This window comes from Protopterus annectens, chromosome 3.part1, assembly GCF_019279795.1.
Source record: "Protopterus annectens isolate FY-2018-M chromosome 3.part1, PAN1.0, whole genome shotgun sequence".
Lineage (NCBI taxonomy): Eukaryota > Metazoa > Chordata > Ceratodontiformes > Protopteridae > Protopterus > Protopterus annectens.
Genome location: NC_056732.1, coordinates 114,793,825 through 114,813,111, shown reverse-complemented (window position 1 = coordinate 114,813,111; position 19,287 = coordinate 114,793,825). Strand labels below are relative to the sequence as shown.

Genomic DNA, 19,287 nt, shown 5'->3' with positions numbered 1-19,287 from the left:
CCAAACATGCTTTGGAGTGTTCTAACTTCAAGAGATTTGTGTTTTTTGTGTTGGATGAAATAGATTTGACTCCATTTGTCATAGAATTTAATAATGCCCTGGAAAACAAGGAGCTTAGATGTCAGGTTTTCCTTAGGGCAGATCATATTCCTGGTTTAAATAAGAACTTAAATGTCTTTTAAATAACAGACTATATTATTAAATAGTTTATCTGACAAGTATTTTTACAGTAGGCACACATTTGTATGTGCTATATGATTTTTGTATACATGTCAAGTGTTATATTTCACATTTGATATTTTTGCCTTTAAGAAAATGGTATGCATTAATGAACAATTAGATGAATGGACATTTGATTTGTTTATTTATTAATCAAATTTTGTATTTAAACTTGATTAATTGATTTACTGGTCAGTTCTGAAAAAGTTTGTTGTGATTAAAATGAAAGAAAGCGCTTAACTTTTTATCTGTGTGGACAATCATCATTTTGTCTTTTTTTCACGGTTTTGTTCGGAAGTTTATTCTGGTTTTCATGAATTTGGTGTTTTTTACATTACTAAGTTTTATCTTTTTCACCTGCAAGACTTTATTGTGGCTGTTTTCCATACAAACAAGGACTCGGTGATGCCTACTATTGGGGAAGTGTCACCAGTTCGAGATTCGGGCAGTAACCTTGATTTAAGCACCTATAATACACCAGAAGATCTAGGTGTGATAGCTAACAATTTAACAGAAGCTATTCAAAAAGCCCAACTTGTTGTGGACAGATTAACTGTTTTCCATTCATCTAATAATGTTGAGGCTCCTTTAAATCTGAACACCAGTAATAGGAAGTCTTCAACTGAAAGTTCAGGAAGTGACTCCACAGTCATTGCTAGTGACTCAGTGGATTATGGAGGGTCTTTCATTAACAAAAATGTTGTTAATCTATTTGCAACATTTGTTAGTGCTTCTAAAGCAATGGACTACAAACTAAGGCACCAAACTCTAAGTCTAACATTTTCAATTTTGAAAAGAAACTTTTTAAATTGCGTTCACTTGAATATGACAACTTTTATTTACATACTTGTGTAGAATGCAAACAAGTGCCATTTGGCTTAAGATGCTATAGGTTTCCAAATGGTATTAAGGAAGCTGACAGCATTTTTAAAGATTTAGTTACTGTGTATAACAATACAGGGACAGAGGCTTTAAAACATTTAATTAAGCACAACTGCACTCAGATAACTGTGTTAAAACAAGAAATATATGAATTGAATGAATGTATTGTAAACCATGATCGGTTTGGTATGTTTAAGTCATTTTATGATGGTACTGAAGCTAAACTTCAAAGGCACATGGCAACGTTAACTAATAGAAAGCTAACAAACTGGCTCGAGATTCTTTAGCTTATGCAAGCAACACAGCATTTGTTTTGAATCAAAAAATCAAATGGTCTTATCAGAAAAGGTACTATTAATGCCTTTAGAGATGCCAAGAGTACCGGAAACATTGACAAGGGGAATTCTGTTGAAAATAATCAGAATAATAATGTAGACAGTGGAAATGTAATAAATGAAGCAGGGGAAGGTACTAGCAATAACAATGATGTTTCACATGGTCCAAACAACCCTTTTCCCAACAAGTCGTCTGAGACAGACAACAATGTGACCACTACCAAAGGGAAGGGGAACCTGGGGAACAAGAAAAAGGGGAGATAGTGAAAGAAATAGTACCTTTATGCAAAATATACAACCTTAGTGATTTATTACTTAGTGAAAGTCAAACAAAAGCTTTGGAAAAAGTTTTTTATTTTGTACCTGCAGTTAAAGCTCCATTAACTGATACTATTTTAGATTTGAAACTATACATCAAAAAATTAAATCTTAGATATCTGTTTGACGGAATAGAACATAGAAACAACACTGAATGTAGAAAATCAAATAATGTGAACCCAAAACTGACACTGACACTCAACATATTTAATGAAATGTGTGAGAATGACATCCAATGTATATGTAATAATCAGGGGACACATACAACTCATAGTAAAAATAAAAACAAAAATAAAAGTAAAAGGTATTTTTGGGACCAAAGAGAGATGAAAATTTTGACTTGACTTGAGAAAGAGTCAACAGTAAAGGTTTATGAAAGCTGATAAGGGTAATGGGTTGGTCATAATGAGAACATCTGACTATCAAGTATGTATCAAGAAATTACTAAACGAAAAAAGAATTATTAGTTAGTCAGCAAAGACACAGTGAGGAGACACTTTCACAACACAGACCAACTTTTGATGGAACTGTTAAACAAAAATTACATTCATTTAAACACCTATGAATTCCTTTATGTGGAAGAACCACTTTTAGGTGTCTTCTTTGGCATTCCAAAGATACATAAAGATGTGACCAACCCACCCTTTAGACCCATAGAGTCAGCCAAAAAGGGTAAAACTGTTACCATCTCCCACTATCTGGACCATTTGCTGAACCCCTTAGTTGTTAAGACTCCATATTTTTTGAAAGATTCTTGGGAGTTCTTGGTCCTTCTTAGAAATTACACTTTTACAAGCACGGAAACCCTACTAGTTACCGTAGATGTAGTATCCCTGTACACTTCTATTGATCAAAGTATAGGGATAGAAGGTGTGAAAAATTTTTTGAAGGGACACACTAAGCTTGACAACATAATGGTACAGTCTATTTGCCTTTTACTTGATCTGGTGTTGAAAAATAACTTTTTCTTATTTGATGGAATAATATACCGTCGGACCTGTGGGGTTACTATAGGGGCTAAAGTAGCACAGGCTTTTGCCAATTTAGTGTTAAGTTGGTGTGAACTGTCCTTCCTGACCAAACTGGAGAGATTTAAATATGTCTCCTTTTATAAGAGGTTTATCGATGATTTGGTTTTTGTCTGGAATGGATCTACTGATGAGTTAAGTCTATTTTTGGATGATATGAACAGACACAGGATGGGACTGAAGTTCACTTTAAGAGAAGTTGGCATGAATGTGCACTTCTTGGTCTTGAATATAAATATGAATCTTGAAGAAAAAAGATTCACCAATACGGTGTTCAGGAAGGACACCTATACTAATAATTTCCTTCATTTTGAGAGTGGTCATCCTTTTATCATGAAGCTGAACTTGGTCAGAGGACAAATTATACAACTCAGTAGATTAATTTCAGATAATGAAAATTTCATTTGTGAGGCAAACAAACTAATTTTTATGTTTGTCCAAAGAGGGTATCCATATGAAAAACTGAGGGAAATTTTCGAGCAGATATTATTGGTTAGGATGAAAAAGTTCCCACCAAGTTTAACTAGTGGGTTTATAACTAACAACAACAGTGGGAAAGTAACAGAAATGGACTGTGTTTTTCCTGTTCCTATTAGTACTGATTTCTATAGTATCAAACAGGTAATTTCCAACAACTGGAAAGTTATTTTGGGAAACCGAGACTTAGCTAGAGTATTAGGGGACCACCCACACTTCATTTATAAAAAGGTTGCAAGTGTAAAGTCCATTTTAGAAATAGGAGAACACAAAACTGTTAGAGGAGCCACTGGCACTTACCCATGCTATAACTTCAAACAATGCAGGTTTATTGATTCACCAAAAAATATATTTTTTCCACATATTAATAAAATGGTGGTAAGGAAAGGCAGATACAACTGCAAAAGTATGGGGGTAGTATATTTGGCAACCTGCTCCAGCTGTCATAATTTCTATGTGGGGAAAACAACTATAGCCCTTTATAAAAGGATTTATGAACACCGGTTGGCTATTAGAAATAAAATTACTAATAATGCTTTAGCCAAACATGCTTTGGAGTGCTGTAACTTCAAGAAATTTGTATTTTTTGTGTTGGATGAAATTGACTTGACTCCATATGTCACAGAATTTAATAATGCCCTGAAAAACAAGGAACTTAGAGCGCAGGTTTTCCTGAGGGCAGATCATATTCCTGGTCTAAATGAGACCTTAAATATTAAATGTCTTTTAAATAACAGACTATATTATTAAATAATTTATCTGACAAGTATTTTTACAGTAGGCACACATTTGTATGTGCTATATGTTTTTTGTATACACGTCAAGTGTTCTATTTCATATTTGATATTTTTGCCTTTAAGAAAATGGTATGTATTAATGAACAATTAGATGAATGGACATTTGATTGGTTTATTTATTAATCAAATTTTGTATTTAAACTTGACTAATTGATTTACTGGTCAGTTCTGAAGAAGTTTGTTGTGATTAAAATGGAAGAAAGCGCTTAACTTTTTATCTGTGTGGACAGTCATCATTTTGTCTTTTTTTTTCACGGTTTTGTTCTGAAGATATTGAAACTTGTGCCTTAATAACTGGCATTGTATCTTAGGGTGATTTGTGCTGTGCATCATCTTCAAGCTTGGGATACTCAAATTCAGCCATAAATGAGTAATGCATGGGTATAATTTTTGGTTGGTCATTATCCATACAGAAAATCATAATTCTTTTTAAAAATTACTACATGAGGTTAACTAAGCTGCATTGTTGTAAAATCTCAAGGAATACTCTGCATTGCTGATGTAGAAAAATCACAGTAGTTTGAAGAAGAACCATATCTATTAGTGGCAAATAAGCCATGTTAACTGCACCACTGCCATACTTGTTTGTGTCTTTCGGCTTTTCCCGGTTAGGGGTCGCCACAGCGGAACTCCCATCCGCTAATGATTGGCAGTTGATTTTTATGTACCGGCTTGCCAGGCCTGATGCACAACCTTCAACGAAGGTACGCCCATTCATGCATGTCTCCACGCAGAAGACGCTCTAGCTGAGAATCGAACCGGACAGCATCTTACTGTGAGGCTACAATGCTACCGCAGCACCTGCACCACTGCCATACTACTGGAAGAAAACTGTTATTATACCCAAGAGCACAATAACTGAAGAGGAGTAATTCACCCAACTGCTACAAGGATGGAAAGTTTGAAAAACAGTGATAAATGCAGACTGGACTTCAACAAAAGAGTGGGCAGTTATTTATCCTGCTGGTTCAGAGAAGAAAAGCATATTAACGTTCATAGTTTGTGTGTGTGTGTGTGTGTGTGTGTGTGTGTGTGTGTGTGTGTGTGTGTGTGTGTGTGTGTGTGTGTGTGTCTGACTGTTTGTCTAGCTGTCTGTGTATATGCTTTTGTTTGCTTGGTGGGGGACAGTACAGCTACAAACCAGATGAGAAAATTAAAGCAAATGTGCTGCTTAGATGAAGAATTTTGACCTGTAATGCTCTTCCTTTGACATGATAACCATATGACCCCCCATGGTCTGAAATGACTTCAGTGAGCTGACAAGATACATAGCAGGGGTGTCAATCAGGCAGACGAGTGACCAAGCTGCTGTGAAAAGGAGTGTGATGAAACCTTTATTCAGTAAGATGAATGCTGCTGACCACATCAAAAATGCCACTAAGCTGGATGGTACATAACAAATATGACAAAAGCTGATAAGCTTTTACTTGGGCTGTATGAACTGACTTTTGCTAGAAGATATCAATAACACATATATGGCTTGAAAGTTGCATTTGGAGACACTGTAAGGATGGACATCTAATTGATATCTATGAAAAGACAACACTTTCTCCAGGAAATTAAACTGAAAATTTAAACACTGTTTTTATTAATTTATTTTTTATTTGTATTTGTTTTCCAGGGTACAGCACTGATCTCCTTGGGCCATTTTCAGACTCAGTATTTGGTTAAGTGAATTGCTCAGAGTCATACATTTAGGCAATGGAGGCTGAGAGAATCAAACCCTGCACCACTGGACCACAGGAAACAGCTTATCAACAGCTCCTTAATCCTACAAGCCAACTGCCAGATATAGAGCGGTTGATATGATATACAGAAAAAGGATACATAATAAAATAGTACTAAAAAAGTTCAAATTGAGCACAGATCTGCTTCTATTCAATAGCACCTCAAATTTAAAAAAAGTGAGCACAAATCTCAGTCATACAATCATGCTGTTTAGTATTAACACTCCCAATTCTTGGTATCAACTAACATTTTTGTTACACAAATGGACAAAAGACATTACTGTTTAGACTCAGACCTAATGTCTAGAGCCAACTGTGAGAACATCTTTTGCATCAACAGAGTGACTTCTTCAGGACAAATCTGGAAGTTTCAGTACAAACTGATATTTCCAACTTTATTAGAATATTAATGTTACACCTTCGGCAGCATACATGGTAATTAGTTACACTTTAAGTCTATCTGCTATAAAATAATCATTCAAATAAATAGTTATGGCAATGGCTTTATTCCCTTCTTCAAGTAATGACAGTGCAAGTATTATATGTCTCACATAAGCAATAAAGTATGCACTACGAACAAGAAATTATTCACATTAAGAAAAACAATAGCTGATGCTTCCTCACTTTTATGAAGTATAACAGTCAATTTTTCAGAAAGAAATGTCTTTCCTAAATCAAAGAAACAAATATAATTGAGCACATTACAACCAGCTTTGCATTACTGAATAGTGATTCTGAGCTGATGTAAATATTTTAAAATAGAAACTCACTGAATCTTTAATTTTTCCTTGAAGTTTATCAGCAGAATCCCTCAAATTTTTGTTCTCCAATATTTGGGAATTCAATTTTAATTTCAAATTTTCTATCTGAAAAAATAAAACAATAAGAAAACAAGTTAATGGATTTGTAAAATGTGATGAGAATATAAGCATGTTTTCTTACTAAGCAAGACTAGTGGTCACACTAATTATCTACTATCCATGAAATGAAAGCCAGCTCAGTTCTAGGGACTTGCCAAAACACTTACTATTTCACTAAGAAATGTACTCGTGCATGGATAAATATGCATACTGAATAAAATAAATGATCAACTAACTTTAATATTACTCAAATAAATGCATAGAAATCAATGTTAGCTCTTCAGAAAATCTGTAACTTGGTCTGCAATTCATGACAGGTTTACTGAATACAGAGCCATTAATTTCAATATTGAAATACATGAAACAGAAATGTTTTAAATAATTACATTTTTCAAACCTGTTATCCTTCTATGAAGTCTGATTAAATGCAAACTGTATTAATCTGTCATTTGTTATTCTTGAAAGACTGCAAGTTTTCAAGGTATTTTTTATTAATTTGTAATGTGGAATGATTAACAAGTACCTCATTTAATTACTTTTAAGGAAATGAGCAAGAAAGGTGCAAAGTAGCTTTGAAATGCAAGAAGACAGTCACCCAGTCTTGACGTAATTCAAGTGATATGTCTTACATGTGTAAAGGAGACACAAATACACACACATTGTAAACCCTCATATCATTGAATTATTGTTTTTGTAATTATTTGTCATTATCATAAAATTAGAAGTTATGTACCTACCATAACGTTCCATGTTAGTTGTCTTCTCTCGCCTTCTTTCTTGCTGGATGGGTTCGGAGCTGATCCTCGGCTCCGACTCGGCACTTGCTTTAGCTTAGGAACTCCTTTTACCAGCTCGAGGCAACCCTATATCCCATGATGCAAGGCGGAACTACCTCAGATCTCGTTTGGTAGCTAACCTACCCTGCTAAAGACTATCCTAACATAATTAGGAACACAAGTTCCTAATAGAAGTCCTCATATGAAGGCTCCGGAGGAAACAACCTAATAGGAACTGTTCAAGATCTGTCCAGGCCAGGGGGAAGGAGGGAGGGACGCAAGAAAGAAGGCGAGAGAAGGCAACTAACATGGAACGTTATGGTAGGTACATAACTTCTAAATGTTAAGTTGTCAATCTCGCCTTCATTCTTGCTGGATGGGACCGCGTCCCTAGCACCTGTATCCCGGGTGGCTCAATGGAACAGACTCTTGAGAACTGTGGAACCAAAACTGGCCCTATCTCTGGAGGCCAAGTCCAACTTGTAATGAGAGACAAAGGTATGGGGAGTAGCCCAAGTAGCTGCTGCACAAATGGTATCAATAGGTAGTCTATCCTGAAAAGCTGCAGAAGTGGATAGACTCCTGGTTGAGTGTGCTTTTCGCTTAGAAGATAGCTGTTTGCCTCTGAGAGAGTACACATAGGAAATAGTGGAAGTCAACCATCTGGATAAGGTCACTTTAGATACTGGAAGACCTATCCTGTTTTCTGCATAGGAGACAAATAATTGGTCCGATTTTCTGAATTGTTTAGTTCTATGCAAATAGTACCTGAGCTGACGATGGACATCCAAAAAATGCAGTTTCTGTTCAGCTCTGTCGGAATAGTTTGGGAAAAAGACTGGTAGGTCTATAGATTGGTTAATGTTGTTTTGAGATACGACTTTGGGGAGAAAGGAAGGGTTAGTTCTTAATGATACCCTTGTCCTTATGAAAAACCAAATAAGGAGAACGAATGCAGAGAGCTTGAATCTCGGAAACCCTTCTTGCAGAAGTGACAGCCAGTAAAAATATAGTTTTCCAGGTCAATAACTTCAAAGAACATGAAGCAGACGGTTCGAAGGGAGGTAGTATCAAGGATGCTAACATTAAGTTTAGATCCCATTGCGGAGGAGGATGCTTTATAGGTGGTTTTAGGAGAAAAACTCCTCTCAGAAAGGCCTTGCATAACCTATGAGACATAATGTTATTGTCATGCAAGCCAACATGATACTTGGAAATAGCAGCCAGTTGTACTTTGACTGTAGATGACGAGGATCCTGAATGAAAAACCTCCACCAGGAAATCTAAAACTGAATGTACAGGAGCAGTAAAGGGGTCAATATTTTTGGAATTTGCCCAAATAGAAAAACGTCGCCACTTGCTAGCATAAACAGTCCTAGTGGACGACTTCAAGGAAGACACTAAAATGTCTCTGACTGAGTCCGAAATCATCGGTAGCCTGGCTAGGGTAGGAAGTGGAGCAACCAAGCAGTGAGGTTGAGAGAATGAATGGCCTGGTGCTGCTGACCCGACTGGTGGATCAAGAGATCCGGAACTGGGTCCAGATGCCAGGGCTGCACCAGAAGGTGACGATGCAGAGACGGAAACCAAATTTGTCGAGGCCAATAAGGGGCAATGAGGATCAACGTGGCTCTCAAAACGGTGGCTTTCTGAATGACTTGTGGAATCAAGGGAAAAGGAGGAAAAGCGTACAGAAGTCCCCGGGGCCAATCCTGGGTTAGAGAGTCTCTCAGGGGTTGGCCTGGAAGGGGAAAGAGAGTGAAGAAATCGGGGCACTTGTTGTTTTGAGGAGTAGCAAAAAGATCGCAACAAGGAGTGCCACACTTCAGAAAAATCTGATCCACTACAGATTGATTGAGAGACCACTCATGAGGCATCAGAATGGATCTGCTCAGCCTGTCCGCTAACAGGTTGGACCTGCCGGGGATGTGCGTTGCTATCAGAAACCGTTGAGAAGAGATCGCCCATTGCCAAAGTCTGAGAGCTTCTCGACATAACGGATAGGACCTGGTCCCGCCCTGTTTGTTGATGTACCAGACTATGGACATGTTGTCCGTTTGTACTGCAGTAGTCCCCGTGGGAAGAAAGTCGTTGAGGGCTTGCAACGTTAAAAGCACTGCTCTCATCTCCAGGACATTTATGTGCAGATGGTATTCTATGGGTTGCCACGTCCCGTGGACCATCCTGCCCTGATAATGCCCCCCCACCCGATCAGTGAGGCATCCGTAGTGACTGTGGCAACTGGAGGAGGGGGAATAAAGGGTCGGCCCTGATGAAGAAGAGGGGAAGATATCCACCAGTTCAGATGAGCTCGGCACGACTGTGTTACGAAGATTTCGTGCCTTATCGGGAGACTGTGGTACGACCACTGCGTGAATAACATCCACTGCAGAAGACGCATGTGGAAGCGGGCCAGTGGTAGAAGAACAATGGCCGCAGCCATAAGACCTAGAACCTTCAGTATAAATCTGGCTTTGATCTTGTTGCTTTGCAATAGAAGCCAAACAAATTTTTGGATGTCCAGAATTCTTTGATCTGTTAGTCTGGCTAAAATTTTGATGGTGTTTAATTCTGCGCCTATAAAGGTGATAGATTGGCAAGGCAGCAGAGAAGATTTTTCGAAATTTACTGAAATTCCCAAACTCCTGCAAAGCTGTAGAGTGTAGTCTCTGGACTGAAGAAGTTGACACTTGGTGGTGGCGGAGAGGAGCCAGTCGTCCAAATAGGGAAACACCTGGAATCCTTGACGTCTCAGATGAGCTGTGACCACTGCCATGCATTTGGTAAACACTCTGGGGGCTGAAGTGAGGCCAAAGGGCAGTGCTCTGAATTGGTAATGACTGGTCCCTAGCTGAAAGCGGAGAAACCTTCTGGAGCGTCTGTGAATCTTTATGTGATAGTACGCATCCTGAAGGTCTATAGAGCACATCCAGTTGTCCTTGCCCAGAAAGGGCAGAATGGACTGAAGCGTGACCATCCGGAATCTTGCCTTCTTGACAAATCTGTTTAGATTGCTCAGGTCTAATATTGGTCTCCAATCTCCCGTCCTTTTGGGGACCAAAAAGAATCTCGAGTAGACGCCGGATCCTACCTGGTCTGCCGGCACAGTCTGGACGGCTCTTTTTTCTAGGAGCTTTGAAACCTCCTGTTCTGCCAAATACCTTTGACCGGGTGAGATGTCTGGAAGGGATTGTTGAGGTACAGGATACCTTTCGAAGGGGATTTTGTAACCCTCGTATATGATCGACTGTACCCACATTTCTTGAGATAGGGATTGCCAGGCTACTGGGTACAGCGAAATCCTTCCCCCGACTGCCTCCAAGGGTGGACAGTCAGGCAACACCTCAGGGGTGCTGAAAGGGCTTCTCAGGAAGAGACTCCCTGTTGCCCTGGTTCTGAGGACCCCCCCTGCCTCTAGGGCGGCGTCTATTATTGTTACCCCCCCCTGCCTCTGGGGGTAAACTGACCACGTGTGTCTGGTGTAGCTCCTTGGGCTTTACGGAACCATATCTTCCCCCCTTCTGACCCTTGGGGTATGGTCTAGAAGGAGTGGAAAACTGGACTCCAACGGCAGAAAGAGTTTTACCATCCTGCTCACACCTGGTCAAGGTATCCTTCACCTGAGGTCCGAACAAAGCCGAACCATCAAAGGGGGTATTAGTGAAGGACGCCTTAAAGGGGTCCGCAAAATTACAAAGCCGCATCCAGGCTTGGCGTCTAAGAGCAACTCCTGTGCCTGCGGCCCTGCTCGCTCCATCGGCCGCATAGGATATGAGCCGCATGGAGGAGTTAGATATGGAATTCAGGATTGCTAGCTGCGAGGCAATCTTTTCCTGAGCCCCAGCAGCAGAAGGATCCTGGACTACTTCACCCAGTTCCTTGAGAACATCTCGTTGAAGCCTGGTGAAGTGACAAAGATAATTCAGCGAACGCATAGCAAAGGTCGCTGAAGAAAACATCCGCTTTCCATACCTGTCCATGGTCCTAGAATCCTTGTTAGGAGGATGGACAGGTACTGAAGAATCCGCCAGTTCCTTCTTAGTGGCCGCCACCACCATAGCATCCACAGAGACACCCTTGGAAAGGAACTGTTTGTCCGAAGGGGCCGTGATGAATTTGGATGGTCTCCTGGGGAAAGGTTCCACAGAATCTGGAGCCGCCCACGCCTTCCGAGCCACTACCTGCATCAGTGGGTCGAAAGGCGGAGACACCCAGGAGGTGGAGGGTCGGGATCCAAAAGCCTCCAGGTATACCGACTCATCCTCGGAGGGGTCAATAGAGGGCCAATTCCCCCTCTGTTTGAGGAGCTCAAGGATGTCTGAAAAGGAGACATCCTCAGAGGGGGACCGTGGGGAACCCTCCGACTCATCTAAGTTGGTATCAGATGTAGTAGACTCAGGGGAGTCCGTGTGTTTCCTCTTACACGTCCTCTTCCGAGGGGGTTCCCCTGCAGGATCAGGAGAAACCTCGGAAGAGGAGGAAATTCCCAATGGGGAAACCTGGGGCGATGGATCCCTGGGCCTGAGAGCAAGAGGCTGGCAAGAGGCATCTGCAGGCACTGATGAGGGAGGAGCTAGAGGGATGGACCGTTGACCAGGCTCAGAGGCCAGGACACTCCTCATCACCTCAAAGGCTCCCCTCCCCGGGAGACCGGAATATCCCCGCTCTGAGGAAACAGGAATGCCTGGCTCCAGTGAGAGGGAAGGCTCCGAGGCCGATGTCGGCGCCGAGCTTACCAAAGCTGAAGCCCCGAGAGGGAGAGCGGGGTCGGACAAGGGTCCGATGCCACTAGCCCCCTCGGAGCCGACAGTGGAAACCCGACGACCGGATCCCTCCAAGGAAGGTCTCAAGGAGGAGATCGGAGCCGAGGATGACGGAGCCGAAGGATGTATCGGCTCCGGCACCGAAACAGTCGCTGTCCCGAGAAGCTCCGGCTCCGAACTGCGATGTGGAGTCGGAGGAGGAAGTTCAAGGGGAGAGGCTATAGCCGACGTCTGATGAGACGGGCTATGGAGCATTTGGGCCAGTGCCTGAGACTTCAACAGCCTGCTTACCACCCTCTCCAAGTCGTGGTCAGACAGCCTGTAAGATCTCGAAGATCGGCTCCGATGGCTCCGCTCCGACAAAAGAGGAGACCCCGGAGCCGAGTGGATACTCAGTAATGAAGGGGACCGAGATCTCTTCCGGGACGGAGCCATCGGAGCCGAAATCCCCTGAGCTCCAGATGGAGCCGAAGGTTTCTCGGCTCCGATGCTGGATAAAGTGTCGGCTCCAGCCGGAGCCGACAAGGCTACAGTAGATAAGGTATCGGAGCCAGCCGGCACCGAACCCACTACCTTCGAGGCAGATACATCGGTTCCAGCCGGAGCCACCGGAGGAGGCTTAGATACTGAAGCCTGAGCCTTCGGTGTCTTAGAAGGTTTCCCAGACCCTGCCTTCGAGGGAGAACCTTCTGGCTTAAGTAAGCCATGGAGGATAAGTTTGTTCCTCCTTTCCTGCAGGACTCTCTGGCTAAAGGAGTGACACAAAGCACAGGAGTCCTGCAGGTGCAAAGGCCCCAGGCAATAAACACAAGAAGTGTGACCGTCTGTCAGAGACATTTTCTGACAGCACGAGTCACACTTCTTGAAGCCTGAGACCTTGCCTTCCCTAGACATATCCTAGGTGGAAGAAACACAGACAAACCCCAACAAACACACATATTAATCCCCTACACACAACACACAGGAAGGGATTAACAACTGGGGTTTAAGGCCTAACTAAAAACTTTACACTAAGGTTTAAAAAGAAGTTATAAAGTTTGAAAAATAAGGGAATAGGGTGGGCTGTAATCACTACAGGCTACACTATGACTAAAAAAGGGAAAATAAAAATACTAACTAAGCTTCTCTTTCTTTTACAAGAAATTCACTTACCTCTGCTGGTAAAGGAGACCTCTTTCGCTAAGCGGCAAACGAGATCTAAGGTAGTTCCGCCTTGCATCATGGGATATAGGGTTGCCTCGAGCTGGTAAAAGGAGTTCCTAAGCTAAAGCAAGTGCCGAGTCGGAGCCGAGGATCGGCTCCGAACCCATCCAGCAAGAATGAAGGCGAGATTGACAACTTAACATCTTTTATTATTTAAACTTCTTAACCATATAACTCACTGTACTTTACTTTTATTTTTAAACAGTTATACTCTATGTAATTTAACACTCTATTATAATGTATATGATTTGATTTCTCTAATTTTTTTCAATTGTCTCTGGAGATTTTCACCCCAGGCCTCTGCTGAAAATGGGCTTTCACCCAGTCAGACTATCCCAGTAAATGAATGATAAATAAATAAAATAAATAAAAATATTTCATACCATCAAAGGTACTGCATTCCAAAGGGTATATACTTCCAGCTTTATATTTCTGTACAAGATGGTAATAGTGAATCCACAGGAAATTCCCTTTTTAAGAACAGCTGATGGGGAAAGCACTAAAATTCTAATACATTTTATATGCTACGAGTGTCCATCAGAAACTTATAGTTGACATACACCTAGACAAATCAGAAATACAGGGGAAGTTGAAGTATACTGGCTGGTTTTAATATGACTGACCCTCTATGTATACAGAGATCTAAAGCAAAGTTAACACAGTCAAGGGAAAAGGTAGGTATTTGTGTTACCCTGAGTAGTTAGTAAAGTGTCAGAAATGTAAAGCAGTCTTACACATAAAAAATAAATAAAAATAATGTAAACAGGACATGATCCTTATTTTGACTCACACAGTCATGCTAAACTCCAGTCTTAGAAACCATTCAGTTTTGGCTAAAACTTTTTTGGGGCCTCCTTGGCTGGAATAAAAACCAACTGATGGTTGGTACCTCTTCTTCTACCAGATTCCCTCTAACTTACACTCTCCTCAAAATGGAGCCACCATCCTGGCATCACATTAGGCAGAAAATTTATTCTTCAGTGTAGGGAGAGAAAATCAAGGTGGTCCAACACAGCATTATCTGCTCCTTGTTGAGGGCTATGTTATATGCCATATCAGTCTCCTGAGGAGAGGGCATACAATGACATGAATATGCACTCATGGATGTTCCAGACCAGGATGCATTTAAGTCTACCTTCTCAATGCTCACATGTGCCTGTGGGGCACTACTACTGCTTTGCAACCTTCACTAGAGAACAGGTACCATAAAATCCATGTCTTCCCTTTCCTTCTTGGTAGACCAAATGGGCATCAGCCAATCCTCTAGCTTCTTGGTTCACAAGTTAATCCTGGGTTACAGGCAGCCAGGCAATGACTGATTACATTTTTGACTAGATAACAGTTGCTTTTATGTACAGACAACACGTTCTACCAAATAACAGATACAATACCCACACAATATACCATTTTAACACAGAGACCTGTAACTTATAACTGTATCAAATACTTTCTAGGTAATATCACTTCACATGTTTACTATGCCTGTTCCTTTATGTATTTTCTAAGCTGCAGATCCTACTAAGCATACATATTATTTTCCCCCTCCTGTCATGTACTCTCTCTCTCTCTCTCTTTCTCTTTCTCTTTTCCTTTAAATTCTACCACTGATTTTGGCCTTACTGCTCTTCTAATAGTCAATCACAAAAGTCTATCACACTCATCATAAAAAAAATATATGCCCACCATGTAATAATCCACTTGTTCTCATGCATCTACCCAAAATGGACACTTTAGATCCCAAATAAACTATGTGGATTCTCTTGAGGAATTAAAAAAAATTATGTCATGTTCCCCCTTCTGTATTTCTGTAAAGGCTACACATAACTTCCCTTTTCTAGTCTCTTTATATGACTTCTGATGTAAAACACGCACCATTTTGTTGCACTCCTCTGAGCTGCATTTGTCTGGTTTAAATCACAACAAAAGATAAACATCCATAGTTACACGTAACATTTTAGATATGGTCATATCAACTGTTGAAAAAGGGAAAGCAAGATAATTAAAGAAGGATAATATCTGGCTTCTAACAAATGATTCTGCCTTTTTTTAATATACCAATATCTACTCATTACCTGTACTGCTTTTCACAGTTCTTCCTTTTTTAGCTTATTTGATACATTTGTCTCAATACTCCTTTCCATTTTAGTTGTTCATTATAGTTTCTGAGTAATTTCTTTACTATTTCAGTGTCTTTGCTTCCCACATGTATTCTTTTGGACATATGCAATAAATGTGGCCAGTTAAGTTGTGAGCATTCCTCAAATCTTGCCTAGTCCCTTTCCATACAAACTACCCCTTGTTAATTTCTCCAAATCTTTTGGGTTTCTAATACCATGATGGGAATGGACCCCATTCTTAAATCAAAGTACGATTAAAGTTCATGAAATTAGTATAGTTTCACTATTTGATGTCAGCCAAAAGTGCTCTTCACAGTGCCCACAGTGTACCCAGTAATGACTTCTTCTGTAATTCGTACAGTGTTACATGTACTGGTAGAATATCTAAATACAATTGTAGATTCTATTTTAGAAGAGCCTTTGCTCCTCCTACTACTGGAACTATCTGGGTATCTTTCTTCTAAATTGCTCTCATTTCTGCCTGCAAATCCTGATATTTTATGACTTTGTGTCTCTCTGTACGCAGGACACTGTAGTCACTGGGTGTGGCACTTTCAATGATCACTGCTACTTTTATCTTCTTTTCCTGGACCACTACATCTGGTTTTCTAGCATCTATGTTTTGAACTGTTGGTAATGGATGATCCCATGTGATGTAGACTTCATCATTTTCTATGATGCTTTGTGGCTCATGTTTCCTGTGTTTTTCAGCTACTTCAATATCATAATGTTTACACATCCCCAGTGCAGCAGTCTCGTCACATTGTTATGCCTTTCAGTATACAGTCCTTCTGCCATTAGTATGCCGCAACCAGCAATGAGGTGTTCAACTGTTTCCAATTCTGTTTTGTAAAACCTAAATTTGTCTGTTTCTCCCACATGTTCAATTGACTTTGTAAACCAACATGTACATAGCCCACTATCTTGTTGCAGGGGTATGACAATGAATTTACAGTCCCAACCTCATAGAAACCACCTTCTGCAGTGTATTAATTATTGTCCATATCATATTATCCATACTGTTTTTTTCACTACAGGGATTAAATGGGTGTAGTCATGAAGGTTATGTGCAGTGCTGTTGAAGCTGCATGTTTTCCCTAGAGTTTTCTATTTGATTACTAGTGAAAATTTCTAAATAAAATAATAAACATAGTTTATTCAATGTTGTTTTGTGTGAGTAGAAGGATAAAGATGTTGTTAGATGTAATAGAAGAAATAGATTCTGTTCTATCTGTATATGCAATATTTTTGGGAAAAACTAGTTTATTTTTTGTTTATAAATGAGTTGCCAGAGAAACTAAAAAGGTATAAATACTGAATATTAGTGAGGTAACTAAAAAATTGAAAGCAACACAAACTAAATAATGAAATCTCATGAGAATGTTTAAAGACTACATGACCAACAGGAAATGAAAAAGCCAGTTACGTACCAAATGGCAGAGAAGGCAACCAAGAAAGTTAATTAAAAAAAAAAAAAAAAAAAAAAAAACAGATCAATTTAAGAAGTACCTCAGTAGACTGGAATACCAGGTGTGAAAACTAAAGTTAAGATTATATGGTATTTTGGAAGGAGGAGAAAAATACATTTACTGGACTATTTGAGAGTTAAAATGGTGAAATGCACTGGATTTGTTAAAGACTTCTTGGGTAATGCATGAGTGAAGTGTTTGCCATTGCCTGAAAAAGAAGTTGGGCATGGAAAACCCAGGTCAACCAACCAATACTGAGCAAGCTTTTAACTTGTTAAGATAAAACAAAAACAAGTGTTGCAGAAGTTGTGGTAACCAGGCAGAAAAGTTCAGTTGTGTAAGTAAACTTACCTTAACAGTAGATGTTCAGATAATCACTTCTGCAGTAGCCTTAGCTACATGGGTTAATTCCTGCCAAGGATTTAACAGCTGGACAGCTTCCAATGTTTTAGGGTACCACCCACCTGCACAAACTGTCAGCCAGCTAAAGCAGAGCTGAATAAAAGGCAAGTTTAGGTGCCAAGCCCTTCAGAGCTTTCCTGCCAACAGACAGAGGGAGGCTAACCCCTGAAAGGACAATGCTAGCAATAACAAAAAATAAATAACCACACCCTGGCATAAACAACACACCAAAAACAAGCAGTGATGGAGGGAGGGAGTGGTTATTGGATCAGTGAGCATTTGAACATCTACTGTTATGGTAAATTGACTTATACAGCTGTACTATGTTCATCATATTGATCACTGCTGCAGTAGTCTTAGCTATATGGGTAGATTACTCTAGCTTGCTACATTTGCGAAGTTGAAGTAGAAAATTCCAGGAGCCCCTGGAGAATGGTCCTTGCAAAGTGTGATCTACACCTACAAAAGGAATCAAGCTTATAGTGCTTTGTAAAAGTATAAAAGTATGCACAGAGGACCAATTCAACCGTTTCCAAAAAATAAAAACATAGATGAATGAACCCAAGGCCCTGGTACACTGGGCCGCGACCCTGCCTGGAATTGTTTTGTTGTGGGTATAACAAAAGATAAATAGCCTTAGACAACCATTTGGAAATAGTCTGTTTTGACACAGGTTGCCCCTTCTTCTTACCTTCTTAAGAAATTAACAATTGATTCAAAGATATGAAAGATTTAGTTTTGTTAACTCATTACAATTGAGTGCAAATCCAGCATTTCTGCAGTTAACTCCTACTGCGCCTCTAAATGTCAAATATTGCTTGTTCATATTTGCATTAATAATGCCAAAACCATGCTATATACATGGTATCAGAATATTTTATCTTGAAGCATACATGACGGCAAACACAACTGTATTGACATTTGACCTCTGCCAATAAGTATTTGTTAGAACTGTAAAGTGATACCTTCATTTTTAAAGGCTCAAACCACACCCACTGGGAGTTAAAGGTACACACTCAAAAGAGCTGTACTGGAATGAATGAGTTAAGATAGTACCTAGGTTGTCTGTGTATATCCATGGTATGGAGTATCCTCTCTCCCTCATTTTTGGGTTCAGGAAAGAAAATGTGGAGATGAATAGTTTGGATTACAGTAAACTCAGACACCACTTCATGCATAAAAGAATGCTTAGTTTTCAAAGAAACCCTATCCCTGTCAAAAATGAGGCAGGGCTGACTCACCATAAAAGCTTGCAATTCGTATGCCATTCTTACAGAGGTCACAGCAATCAGTAAAACTGTCTTCAATGATAAGAACCTCAAGCCTGGCAGGTTAGCTGGTTCAAATGGAGCAAGTGTTAGCTTCTCTAACATAAAATTAAGATCCCAAGGAGGGGCCGCGGGTTTTCTTGGAGGCCCCTTATGTGAAACACCCTTCAAAAACATTTTGACATGAAACTGCATTGAAAGAGGAGAACCCATGGACAAATACGCTTTAACGGCCTATAAATGAAGCTTGATAGAGAAGTAAGAAAGGTCGTAGCATAGCCCTGAATGGGTGCTGGTTACATTGTTGGCACCACCTAGAAAACATTTTACATTTATTAATATATGATTTTCTAGTAGCAGGTTTTCCTACCTCCATTAATTCCTGCTGCACATCCCCATTAAAAAAGTGTCTTAAAAGAATTAAGACCCTATCATCCAGGCAATCAGTTGAAGTTGATTGGTGTCAGGGTGCATCAAATACCCTTGTTCTTGTGTGAGTAGATTCAGTCTATGAGGAATTTTATGGTGACTGCCCCTGCCTATTTCCAAAAGAAGGAAGAACCATGGCTGCCTGGGCCAGAAGGGAGTAACCACAACAATCTTGGGAATTCCTTCTGAATCTTCAGTAGTACCCTGGATATTAGTG

General features: G+C 40.1%; 1 protein-coding gene across 1 annotated transcript in view; it reads right to left on the bottom strand.

The window, feature by feature from the left end:
- The window catches only part of LOC122797639 (coiled-coil domain-containing protein 178-like), a 2,875,483-nt gene extending 2,856,842 nt beyond the window's left edge, over positions 1–18,641 (bottom strand). Inside the window, exons 1-2 of the mRNA XM_044066184.1 lie at positions 18,615–18,641; positions 6,554–6,649 (exon numbers count right to left, since the gene is read on the bottom strand). Coding sequence (XP_043922119.1) covers positions 6,554–6,649; positions 18,615–18,641 — 123 coding nt within the window. The remainder of the gene's footprint in view (positions 1–6,553; positions 6,650–18,614) is intronic.
- Between the last annotated feature and the right edge of the window lie 646 nt (positions 18,642–19,287).